General features: G+C 39.3%; 1 protein-coding gene across 2 annotated transcripts in view; it reads left to right on the top strand.

Annotated features, from left to right (window-relative positions):
• The window catches only part of CycH (cyclin H), a 44,974-nt gene that overhangs the window by 29,402 nt on the left and 2,949 nt on the right, over positions 1-12,623 (top strand). For both annotated transcript variants that reach the window (XM_076210436.1, XM_076210522.1), the window contains exons 2-7: positions 3,005-3,156; positions 3,501-3,551; positions 4,091-4,254; positions 4,448-4,649; positions 8,567-8,674; positions 12,436-12,559. In XM_076210436.1, coding sequence (XP_076066551.1) covers positions 3,040-3,156; positions 3,501-3,551; positions 4,091-4,254; positions 4,448-4,649; positions 8,567-8,674; positions 12,436-12,559 — 766 coding nt within the window. In that variant the 5' untranslated portion in view covers positions 3,005-3,039. The remainder of the gene's footprint in view (positions 1-3,004; positions 3,157-3,500; positions 3,552-4,090; positions 4,255-4,447; positions 4,650-8,566; positions 8,675-12,435; positions 12,560-12,623) is intronic.

Below are 12,623 nucleotides of genomic sequence, written 5' to 3'. Positions count from 1 at the left end.
GGATTTTGAGAGAATGCAGGAATGGAGTAACAGACAAAATACATAGTCTAATAAGCAGTTCATTGAAAGAAGGAAAAGTTCCAGAAGATTGGAAAAGAGCAAATATAGTATAATAAAGGGGGAAACAAGGAAGACCCCACTAACTATAGACCGGTCTCTCTTACAAGTACAATAGCTAAACTTTGTGAAAGAATTATCAAAATTAGATGGGTAAGGCATTTGGAAAAAAACAATGTACTAAATCCAAACTTAGTGAGTTTCTATTCAAGGCTAATAGATGTAATACAAGAAAGAGATGGATGGGCTGATTGTGCATTTCTAGACCTGAAGAAAGCTTTTGATAAGGTGCCACATAAGAAATTGCTAAAGAAATTAGAAACTGCAGGAAGAATACAGGGCAAACTGCTGAAGTGGATGGAAGACTTCTTGCATGAAAAAAAAAAAAAAAAAAAGTGAGAGTGGTAATAAGAGACAAACACTAATTGGGATGAAGTGATTAGTGGAGTTCCACAAGGAACAGTTCTGGCCCCAATAATGTTTGCTATATATATTAATGATATGTATAAAGGAATTGAAAGTCATATGAGCTTCTTTGCAGACGATGCAAAATTATTGAAAAAAGTGAACACTGTAGAAGATTGTGAGTCACTGCAGAATGATCTCAATAAAGTATGGGTATGGAGTAGGAAGTGGGAGATGGAATTCAATATTAAGAAGTGTATAATGGAATTTGGAAGAAGCAAAAAAAGAATAGTGGGATCATATAAATTGGGAGAGGAAATTAAAAGAGTAGAAAATGAGAAGGACCTGGGATTATTATGAATAATATGTCCCCTGAGAAATGTATAAACAAAGTTTTTGGAGAAACTTATAATTTAATAAGAACAATCAAAGTGGCATTTACATACCTGGACAAAGAAATGGTGAAGAAAATACTAGCCATATTGATAAGACCAAGATTGGAGTATGCAGCGATGATGTGGTCACCAAGAACAAAAAATATATAACAAAACTCGAAAGAATACAAAGAGCAATTACGAAATTGGCACCAACACTCTCAGAACTATCATATGAGGAGAGACTAGCAAAGCTTGAGCTACAGACATTAGAACAAAGAAGAGAGAGAGGAGACTTGATAAGTATAGAATCATGAAAGGCATAGAAACTATTGATAGAGAGGATCTAATAAAATGGTATAGTAGAGATACAAGAGGACACGGAAAGAAAATCAAGAAAGACAGTTATAGAAGAGACCTGAAAAAGAGCAGCTTTCCCCACAGGGTAATAGACGTTTGGAACAAATTAGATGAAAATGTGTGTGCAAAAACAATACATGAGTTTAAAAACAGTCTAGATAAAATGAGACATGAAGATGGGACACCACAAGCATAGCTTCCATTCCCGTAAAATACAAGTAGGTAAATACACACCACCAGATAGTGTTGGACAAGGATTATATAATCACTGGATGGAAAATAGAGAAAAAACATTGTGGAGGAGTCATGTTTTTGACAAAAAAAAAATTAAATGTGACGAAGGTTACAGATGGAGAAAGCAATGTGGAAATGATCATGATAAAAGTTGAAAATAGTGACATGAAAAGTAGAAAGTTTGTGGTGACATATGTGCCCCCAAAAATGGGTTCTTCAAAAGAGAGCGATTATTTTAAAATGTTAGAAGATGCAAGGTATTCATTAAATGAGATGCTGAAGGATGGAGAAAATGTACTTATGGGAGATTTTAACTGCAAAGAAATATGATGGGAAGAGATGACAGTGAAAGGTGGAGAGGACCTTTGGGGAAATATATCACTTGACATGACTATAGAATATAGAATGACAATGGGTAAAAGAAAATAACAGATATAGAAATAATTAAGAACCATCAACATTAGATTTAATATTTACACCAGAGCCTGAAATTGTGGATAAAATTGAATACTAGACACCAATTGGGAAGAGTGACCTTATACTACTTAAGTTTGAATTAAAATAGGAAATATATATGGGAAGAAATGAGAAATACAGAAAAAGAAGACTAATGTATAATAAAATGTACTTTGGAAAACTTTGAAATTTCTTTCAGAAAGCAAATTGGGAAAAATTCTACAATAAGGAGACACAAGTTGAAGAGAAATGGATGATTTTGAAGGAAATCTACAATGAAGGACTGGATAAATATGTACCAAGAGTTATTGGAAAAATGCCAGTATCATACCAACATAAAGGGAGAACAAGGAAAACACAACAAATTATAGACCAGTCTCCCTTACAAGTACTGTTGCCAAAATTTGTGAAAAAATTATAAAAAAAAAAAAATAGATGGACAAAACATCTGGAGAACAATATACTAAACTCGAGACAATTTGGATTTAGATAGGGAAGGTCATGTGCTACTAATTTGACCAGTTTCTATTCAAGACTAATAGATATAATACAAGAAATGGGTGGATGGGCTGATTGTGCTTTTCTAGATTTACAAAAAGCTTTTGATAAAGTACCACACAAAAAATTAAGAAAACTGGAAACCATGGGAGGAATACAAGGAAAACTACTTAAATGGATGGAGGATTTCTTGTATGGCAGAAAAATGAGAGTAGTGCTCAGAGATAAGAGTTCTACCTAGGAAAAAGTGATTAGTGGCATCCCACAGGGATCAGTATTGGCTCCGATAATGTATGCTATTTATGTAAATGACATGGATGAGGGTGTAGAATATTACATGAACTTCTTTGCAGACAATGCAAAACTGATAAGGAAAGTAAGTACGGAAACAGACTTTGAGTTGCTACATAGAAATCTTTTGGATGAAACTAGTGCGTGCAAACACCATGAATTTAAGAGCAAACTAGATACTGTGAGATACAAAGACGGGATGCCACAAGTATAGCTCCCCTTCCTGTAAGATACAACTAGGTAAATAACACACATGCACACATTTTATGCCACTGACAATATCTTTTTATATGTACCAGTACATTGATTATTTTCTGTGTTGTTTTCAGATCAGGGAAACTAGGAATAGGAATCTTGGGTGAAAATGTATGCAACAAGCACACAGTTAAAAAGTTGGACTTTTCGTGATGAAAAAGAATTGGCACAGTTGAGGATTGAAACCAATGGAGAATTTATAAAAAAGTATGGGAAAGACATAAGGGTAAGTTATTGATTTTTGAGGAAGAAGTACATTGAAGCCAAATATAAATAAAGCCAGAGAAAAGATTGAAATAGGAATATGAAGTTTCACATAGGAGGTGTACTTTATCTATAAAATTGTACTTTTATATAGATAGAGATAGGTAGAAATATAATTTCAGAGAAAAGAATGAAATAGAAAAAATTAAGTTTCATATAGTTTAATATATTCAGTGTCCTTAAAGTTATTTCCAGATTAAACATAATTTGAAAGAGCTTCTGTTGCATGGATGTCATTAGCCCTAGTATGTTGATATATATATATACACATATATACTGATAAATTATCTTGTTCCATTTTGACAGCCTGAAGAAATTTCATCTCATTTCCTCACAGTTAAAGAAGAATATGATCTGGTAAATATGTTGGTAGTCTTTTATTCTGGAAATTCTTACCTTTTAAGCTTTCAATTGACATAATGTTTTATATATATTGTAATATTTTTTGTTTACATGGATAAAGTATTTATGTGAATATATAGGCATATGTAGAGAAATGTCTTAAAAAAAATTTAACTTCAGACTCGAGTGATTTCACCTTGAATCATACATACATATTCATATACTAAAGGCTTTTTTTTTTTCCCTACAAGGGAGGTAGCCAAAAAACAAAGACATAAAATCCACTCCCACCCATTCCATCCCCACATACTCCATTCCCATCCACCCTCCTCCCTCCCACTTATCTTGGCTCATGGCTCCTCCTGGATGACAGGTCATCCCTGCATCTCACCCACTGCCTGGGTCAGAGAGTGTCACAAGACACAGCACCTCCACATCAAGGCTGCTTCATTAAATCAGCACACACACACCCCCACGTGTCATCTTGAATTACTTTTTCATAATCACTCGCACAAAGTAATTTTATGTCTCTGAGTAAGAAATACATTGTACAGGTTAGGTTTTATGAACACTCGCTCCGAGACTTCTGCCGGAAATTCAGAGATCCTCGAGACTCAAGGATACGCATGCCAGCATATGTTACAGCCACAGCACAACACTATTTCAAACGCTTCTTCCTCTACAACTCTGTTATGGATTATCACCCTAAAGAAATATTGTTAGTACCAATAAGTAAAATTTATTAGTGTATATGTAAATACATACATGTAACAAAAAGGGTCTTTTGTCCTTCTAAGGGAATGTCCTGTATACATAGAAATATATATGCTCTATATAACCTGCCTTATTTCAAATATTTGGTATAACTGCAAGATTTTACATTGTGATTATTCTCAAGTTTCCCCTTTCAGAGTAACGTGTGTATACTTAGCTTGCAAGATTGAAGAATTTTTCGTCACAATTAATGATTTTGTGCACAACCTGAAAGGTGACCAGAAGAAAGCCGCAGAGATTATTCTGAACAATGAGCTACAACTGACTCAGGAACTACAATTTCATCTTATAGTTCATCAGCCCTACAGAGCTGTTGAGGGACTTCTCATAGACATTAAGGTCAGTAACTGTCAGTGCAAGAAAGATGATTTGGTTTAGTATCACATACACCCCTCTTGGAGACTAGGATGTTTCCTCCATAAAAGAGACATTTTGAAGCAAGGAATTTAATGTACTATGCCCCTATTATGAACTTGCTTGCAAGGCAAGGTTTAGACTGCTTCATCTCCCAACCTCTGCCACCAGTATGAGTAGCAACCCTCAAACCCACTAGACAGATGGGCATCCCTGCCAGAGATAGTCTAGCTAATACCCCATGATGAATAAAAACCAGACACTAAAGATAAAGTATTATTGAAATTAGCTTTCATCATTAGTTTCATCATTTCATAATCAATTTTCATAATCTGATGCCCTCCAAAGCAATTTCTCCTTGTCTGCTCTAGTTTTTGCATGAGGGGATGGAGAGGGAGAGTTGCTATATTAACCTCTTCAGTACGGGCCTTAAATCTCGCGGGCAGCAGCCAATGCCAGCCGTACGACGTGTCGTAATAATACTCGTATCATAAAATATAGTCACCGCTTATATCGATCGTTCTCTCTTTCACCCGTGAATTTTGAAAACCATAGAGAATGTGATTAAGGGCAGTATATAGAGAATGTCAAAACGCAGGGGCAACTACAAGAAATATAATCAAGACGCCGATATGGCAGCCTCGCATATCCACTTGCTCCTCATGACGCCTACGTATGCGGCACCGTATGGAAGGGGTTAACCACTTCCATACAGTGACGCCTACGTAGGCGTCATGAGGAGCAAGTGGGTACGCGATGATGCCGATGTCAGTGTCTTGATTATGTTTATTGTAGTCGTACCTTCGTAACCTCCATTCTCTCTAAACTGGCTTCATCATATTTTCTATGGTTATCAAAATTCACGGGTGAAAGAGAACGAACGATTGAGCACTGACTTTATTTTTTATAATGCGATTATTATGACGCAACATCGCATGTCGGGCAGCTAATGCTGCCAGACGTGCGATGTGCCCCGGAGTGAAGAGGTTAATGACTTGGTTGGCCTTGCTGTGGATGTTATTTGTTTTGCAACACTACTTCTGACCTGGACAATGGAAAGGAGACAGGGATAATCCCTCATCACTAGGGACTAAGATGAGAGGGAAACAAATGGGAGTGGAATGGGTGGGGGTGGGTGTATGCCTTGGCTGGCTACCTCCCATATAGAGTAGAGTAGATCACCAAATAGAATATGATATAATGGAACTTAAAAAGAGAACTTAGATATTTGAACAACTACATACATACATATACCAAAGGCTTTTTCCCCCTTACACAGGGGGTAACCAAAAAAGAAAAAGGCATAGAAATCACTCCCACCTATTTCATTTCCTATATATTCCACTCCCCTCCTCCCTCTCTCCTATCTTGGCACCTCCTGGATGACGGGTCATCCCTGCATCCTGTCCACTGCCCTGGGTCAGAAGCAGTGTCGCAAAACACAGCACATCCACAGCAAGGCCGCTTCATAAATTCGGCGACCCCCCCACTCCGTCCCCTCATGCAAAAAAGGAGAAGACTGGGAGAAATCCCTTCGGGCTGCATCAAATTTTTTCTCTTACATACTTCCTCACCCCCCATTCCCCACCCACTCCCCCTCATGCATCACAGCCTCATCTATACATAACCCTTCTCCATTCACCCCTATCTTCTGTCCTCTCCCGTCCTTCCTCAACAGACATTCCTCTCTTTTGTAAAACCCCTTTCACCCCATCCATCCATCTCATCCTAGGATGCCCCCTCATATTCACTCCTTCCACCTCCGCCTTCCACACTTCTTTTACTAATCTTTCTTCACTCAATCTTTCCATGTGTCCAAACCATCCTAATACTCTTTCATCAACCCTATCTCCCAACTCCCTTTCCACCCCTGTTCTCGTCCTCACCTCCTCATTTCTCACTCTATCTAGCCTAGTAACCCCTATCATACTTCTCAGACATTTCATCTCAAAACACATTCAAACTCCTTCTCTCTTCCTCTCTCATGTTCCATGTTTCTACCCCATACATTGCTGTTGGCACAATCACTCCTTCATATAGTCTCCTCTTAGTATCCATTCCCAGATGTCTATTTCTCATTACACTTTTTAATCCACCAAGGCATTTACTCGTTTCTCTCAATGTACATTCTACCTCCACCCCCACTCCTCCCTTTCCTGTCACATTTGCACCCAAGTATCTGAAACTATCCACTTCCTCCAGTTTCTCACCCTTAACCTCTTCCATATGGTGCCGCCTACATAGGTGGCATGAGGAGCAAGTGGATACACGAGGCTGCCATATCGGCGTCTTGATTATATTTATTGTAGTTGTCCCTGCATAACTGACATACTCTGTAAACTTGCTTCATCACATTTTCTATGGTTATCAAAATTCACGGGTGAAAGAGAGAACAATCGATATAAGCGGTGACTATTTTTTATGATGCGAGTATTATGACGCAACATCGTACGTCTGGCAGCTAATGCTGCCCACGAGATTTTGGCCTGGAGTGAAGTGGTTAATGCTTACATCCAGCCTACTGTCACTCTCTCCCCTTGTACATCTCATCACCTTACTTTTGCCCACATTTATCTTCAGCTTCCTTCTTTCACACACCTTCTCAAACTCTGTCACTAACTTCCTCAATCCCTCCTCTGATCCTGCTACAAGTGCAGTGTCATCAGCAAACAACAGCTGGCTCACCTCCCACTTTTCTCCATTTTCTTTAATCATCTCCAACACCTGACCCACCACCCTTGCATTCACCTCTCGCACCACCCCATCCATGTAAAGATTGAACAGCCAGGGCAACATAACACACCCCGTCTGGGGTATTGGCTGCATGTCATTGTGGCAAAGTAGCATGCAGTTGATACTTTAGGGTCTATATGGGGCACCCCTACAGACCACAGCCACACATCATTTTGTCTGTGATAGAGGAAAACTCTACATAGAGAAATGACACTTTTATACTACGACTGTCCCTCCATTATGCTGTCCCCCAACCCCCTTGTTACATTTCCTTTTTTTGCCTATCTAACCCTGTGGTGGGGGAAAAGAATACTGCCACCAAGTATTTCCACTTGAGTTGTAAAAGGCGACAAAAAAAGGGACGGGGGATGGGATTAGGAGTCCTACTACCTGTAGCCCCAAAAGGGGACATTCCTAAAAGAGAAAATAAAGGCATTTGAACAACTGAGAATTGAAAAGTGAAATTCTATTAAGTCTGAGCTAGTGCCACAAGTTTTTCTAACTAGAGGCCAGCTGCCTGGCAGTGGTCCTTGGGTTTATCCTTAGGTCTTTCAGGGAAGACACATTGGACTGTTTTCCATGTTGTGCACAGACTACAATGGGTTACAAAGAGGGAATGACAAAGTATGTGAAAAGGGGACCTGACCAGTAATGACTGGTTATCAGCACTCTTATAGGAAAAAGTGGTGGAAGAGTAATAGTAGTTGACAGAATAATGATCATAATTGTTGTAGTATCTTTCACTGACTTGAAACCTGCAGCCTCAGACAGTGATCCTTGGGTCCTTTCATAGACCAATCTTTCAGTTTGTGGCCCCAGGTCTCTCTTGCAGAAGACCTACGTTTCCCAAGTTATTGTCAGTAACATCCAGATGGACCCGTATGTCATTCAAGAAAGAAATATTGCATTGTTATCTCAGGTTCATCAATGCGGGGCAGTGTAGGATGAGATGTTCAGTATCCTTTGTGTGATGATTGCATCTAGGGCAGTTTGATTCTGGGGCCAGGCCTATTTTATGTTGATACTGTCTTAGAACTGGATGGCATCCTGAATACAGGTATGCTAGTCTGATTCTTGTTAATCCTTATAATTTTGCAGTAACTACAGATTTTTTTGTTTTTTTCTCCACTCTAAAGATTGTAAACTTCTGATGTCTTTCTTTTTTCCAGACCCGCTTTCCAGACCTCAAAGATCCAGAAAGACTTCGCCCATACATAGAAGAATTTGTTGAAAAGGTGCATCTTACTGATGCTATCATCCTCTATGCCCCATCACAGGTCAGGTCACAGAAAAACTCAAGTTTCCAGAATATTCTAGCATTCAGAACACCTTGAAATTAAGTGCAGCTAATTGACTCTTTCAGTAATCACCTCATGTCTATCAGTTTCTTATTGAGTAGTCCCTCAATTCAGAATTACATAAAAATGTCTTGGCAGTATTTTTCCTTCTGAGCATGTCAAATGCATTTCTATCTATATCTGTATATCAAAGGCATCTTTCCCCTTAAAAGAGAGTAGCCGTAAGTGTATTTAATTTAGTAATAGATTGTTTGGCCTACACTATTATGTATGTTTAGTGATTTATGGATGGATGTGGTTTTTCAAGGTTATGGGTAATGGTTCTGATCTTGTGAGCAGTATGCAGGGATGACCCCTTTATCTATGAAGTACTGAGTTGGAAGGGGCATTGAATGTATTTTCATTTGTTTTTGAGTCTATATGACAAGAGCTTTTCCCCCTTATAAGGGAGGTACCCAAGTCAAAGGCACATACCTACTCCCACCCATTCCACTCCCCTCCATCACCCTCCCTTCCCTTTCATCTCAGCTCCTTATTGATGATGAGTCATCTCTGTATCCTGCCCACTGCCCTGGGTTAAAAGCATATAGCAAGACACTACATCCACAGTAAGGCCACTTCACAATTAGTGACACTTCCTCCCCCATCTGTTGCCTCGTGCAGAAAAAGAGAAGGCAGGAAGAAATCCCTTCAGGCTGTGTCAAAATATCATTTGCACATAAGCACCCCCTACTGCCTCATCCCCCGCCCCTCCCTCCTTTCCTTCCTTGCATAACAGTATCATCTATACATAGCCACTCTTCATTCATTCCTATCCCCTGCCTCCACCTTCGTTGCTTAACAGACATTCCTTTCTTGCTCAGTGCCCCTTCACCCCATCCATCCATCTCATCCTCAGTTGTCCAACTCAAATTCACTCACTCTACTTATGCCTTCCACACCTCTTTTACTAATCTTTCTTTGCTCGTTCTTTCCAGGTGTCATCTCCTTTTCCACATCAGCTCTCCTCATCACCTCCTCATTTCTCACTGTGTCCAACCTAGTAACCCCTACTATACTTCTCAGACATTTCATCTCAAACGCATTCAAACTTTTCCTTTCTGCCTCACTTAAATTCCATGCTTCTGCCCCATACAAAGCTGTTGCCACAGTCACCCCTTCATACAATTTCCTCTTTGCATCCATTTCCAGATGCCAATTTCTCATGGCACTTTTTAATCTCCCAAGACATTTACTTACTTCTCTCAGTCTACAGTTTACCTCCATCTCCATTCCACCCTTTCCTACCACATGCAACCCCAAATACCTAAAGCTATCCACTTCTGCCACTCTGGTTCTAAGGCAGTTTTGGCTCAAATTGGCTGACCTTGTAATTGAGATGAAAATCTGCAGTCTGGCTAGGGGCTATCACCAACTTTGTTGATATTGCAGGAGGAATAAATCCTATAGATACACATTAATTTAGCACCTATCACTGTCTTGGGTATTGGCTACATGTTATTGTGGGGTTAAAAGCTGTTCAGTAGCATGCAGCTGATACTTTAGGGTCTATATGGGATGCCCCTATCAAGCAGAGCCACAGATCATTTTGTGATAAAAGAAATATCTATTCAGAGAGAAATTATGCTACATTATTATACTGCGACTCTTCCTCTTATGTTTTCCCCCACTCTTGATAATGTCCTGCACCACTTCTCTGAATATTCATTTCCTTTTTTTGCCGCACCCTGTAGTAGGGTAGAAAGAATACTGCCACCAAGTGTTCCCACTTGAGTCGTTAAAGGCAACAAAAACAGGATAGGATATGACTAGGCATCTTACTCTCTATAGCCCAAAGAGGAAAATTCCTTAAAAAAAAAAAATGATAATAATAATACATACATACACATACACAAGGTGTGTAAAGATGATATGTGGAACAAGGAGAATGGGAGGAAATATAAGGAAAGGTAGTGAGGGGTGGGATGAGGAAGCAAAGGAGGTTGTAAAAGAAAAGAAACAAGCATTCACAGATTGGTTACAAAATAGGACAAGAGAATCATATTAGAGGGACAAAGAAAAGAGAAGAGAAGTAAAGCATAAGATAAAGGAAGAAAGGAGAAGAGTAGATGTGAAATAGGTAAGAGGATGACAAATTTTTGAAATTAATAAAAATATATTTTGTAAAGAAATTAAGAGAGGAAAAGGAGGCGAATCAAATAGAGAAGGAAAGGTAAAAGGTGTAGATGGACAGATGATAATGGAAGAGAGGTGTAGTAAGAGGAAGATGGGCAGAGTTTTAGGGAGTTGCTAAATGTGAAGTGGGATAGGGAGGGAAAGGTAGCTGGAGTGGGAAGCTCAAAGAATATGAGTTATGAATGAAGAAAATGGGAGAGAAATAAGGAAAGATGAGGTGAAAACAGTTATTAACCACTTCGGTATGATGACACCTACATAGGTATCATGAGGCACAAATGGGTACACGAGGATGCCGCCGTCGGTATCTTCATTACCAATTTTTTTTTTTTTTTGTAGTTGTACATGAGTTAACCTTGGATTCTGTGAACTGGTTTGATCACATTTTCTGTGTTTATTATTACTCAGAATAAAAGAAAACGAGTAATACGGCAGTGATTGTATTTTATAATGCGAGTAATATGATGAATTGTTCATATGGCATCCGATGCTGCATGCAAGAATTTGACTCATATTGAAGTGGTTAAAATGATGAGAGCAGGTAAGGCACAAGGGTTGGATGGGTGTCATGTGGAGTGTCTAAAAAGAAATGAAATAGACTGGCTGGTGAGGTTGTTTAACCACTTCACTCCGGGCCAAAATCTCGTGGGCAGCATTAGCTGCCAGGTGTACGATGTTGCGTCATGATACTCGCATCATAAAAAATAGTCACCGCTTATATCAATCGTTCTCTCTTTCACCTGTGAATTTTGATAACCATAGAAAATGTGATTAAGCCAGTTTAGAGAGTATGTCAGTTACGCAGGGATAACTGCAATAAATATAATCAAGATGCCGATATGGTAGCCTCGCGTATCCACTTGCTCCCCATGCCGCCTATGTAGGCGGCACCGTATGGAAGGGGTTAATGTTTGACTAAAAGAAGGTAGGGTGCTAGAGGACTGGAGGAGTGCCTTTTTGGAAGACAGAGGTGGAGGGAGTGAACATGAGGGGACAACCTAGGATGAGATGGATGGATGGGGTAGAAGGGGCATTGGGAAAGAGAGAAATGTCTGTTGAGGAAGGAAGGGAAAAGACACAAGATAAGGGTGAGTGGAGAATGGTTGTGTATGGATGATGCTGTTATGCATTGAAGGGAGTGGATGGGGGGATGGGGGTGAGGGAGTATTTGTGAATATTTTGACGCAGCCCCAAGGGATTTCTCCCCATCTCTTTTTCTGCATGAGGGGATGGAGAGTGGGGTTGCTGATTAAATGAAACAACCTTGCTGTGGATGTGATGTGTCTTGCTGAATTGCTTCTGAACCAGGGCAGTGAGCAAGATGGATGACCTATCATCCAAGAGGAGCTGAGAGGGGAGGGAGGGGGACTGGTGAATGGGAGTGGAGTATGTGAGGATGAAATGGTTGGGAGTGGATTTATGCCTTTGACTTTGGCTACCTCCCTTGTAAGAGGGGAAAACCCATTGGTTTATTTATGTATGTACATAGATACAAGTTGTGTCACTTTTCAATTTGATTTTTATTTTATAAAATTTTCTAATTTAACTTGCTTGTCTCTCCTTAGATTGCCCTTGCTGCTGTCACTACTGCTGTCAGCAAGCTCGGAGAAAATTTGGATCAGTATGTTACAGATATTCTGTTCAATAACAATCAAATACAGCTTAAGATCTTGATTGAAGCTGTCAGAAGTAAGTCATGTTGAAAGTACCATGCTGCACGTATTGATATTATATTTTGTTTTATTTATTATTA

This window comes from Oratosquilla oratoria, chromosome 1 (genome assembly GCF_046742065.1).
Source record: "Oratosquilla oratoria isolate Oo_2021 chromosome 1, ASM4674206v1, whole genome shotgun sequence".
NCBI classification, from domain to species: domain Eukaryota; kingdom Metazoa; phylum Arthropoda; class Malacostraca; order Stomatopoda; family Squillidae; genus Oratosquilla; species Oratosquilla oratoria.
The sequence above is the reverse complement of the archived record's forward strand: the minus strand, read 5'-3'. Positions and strand labels throughout refer to the sequence as shown.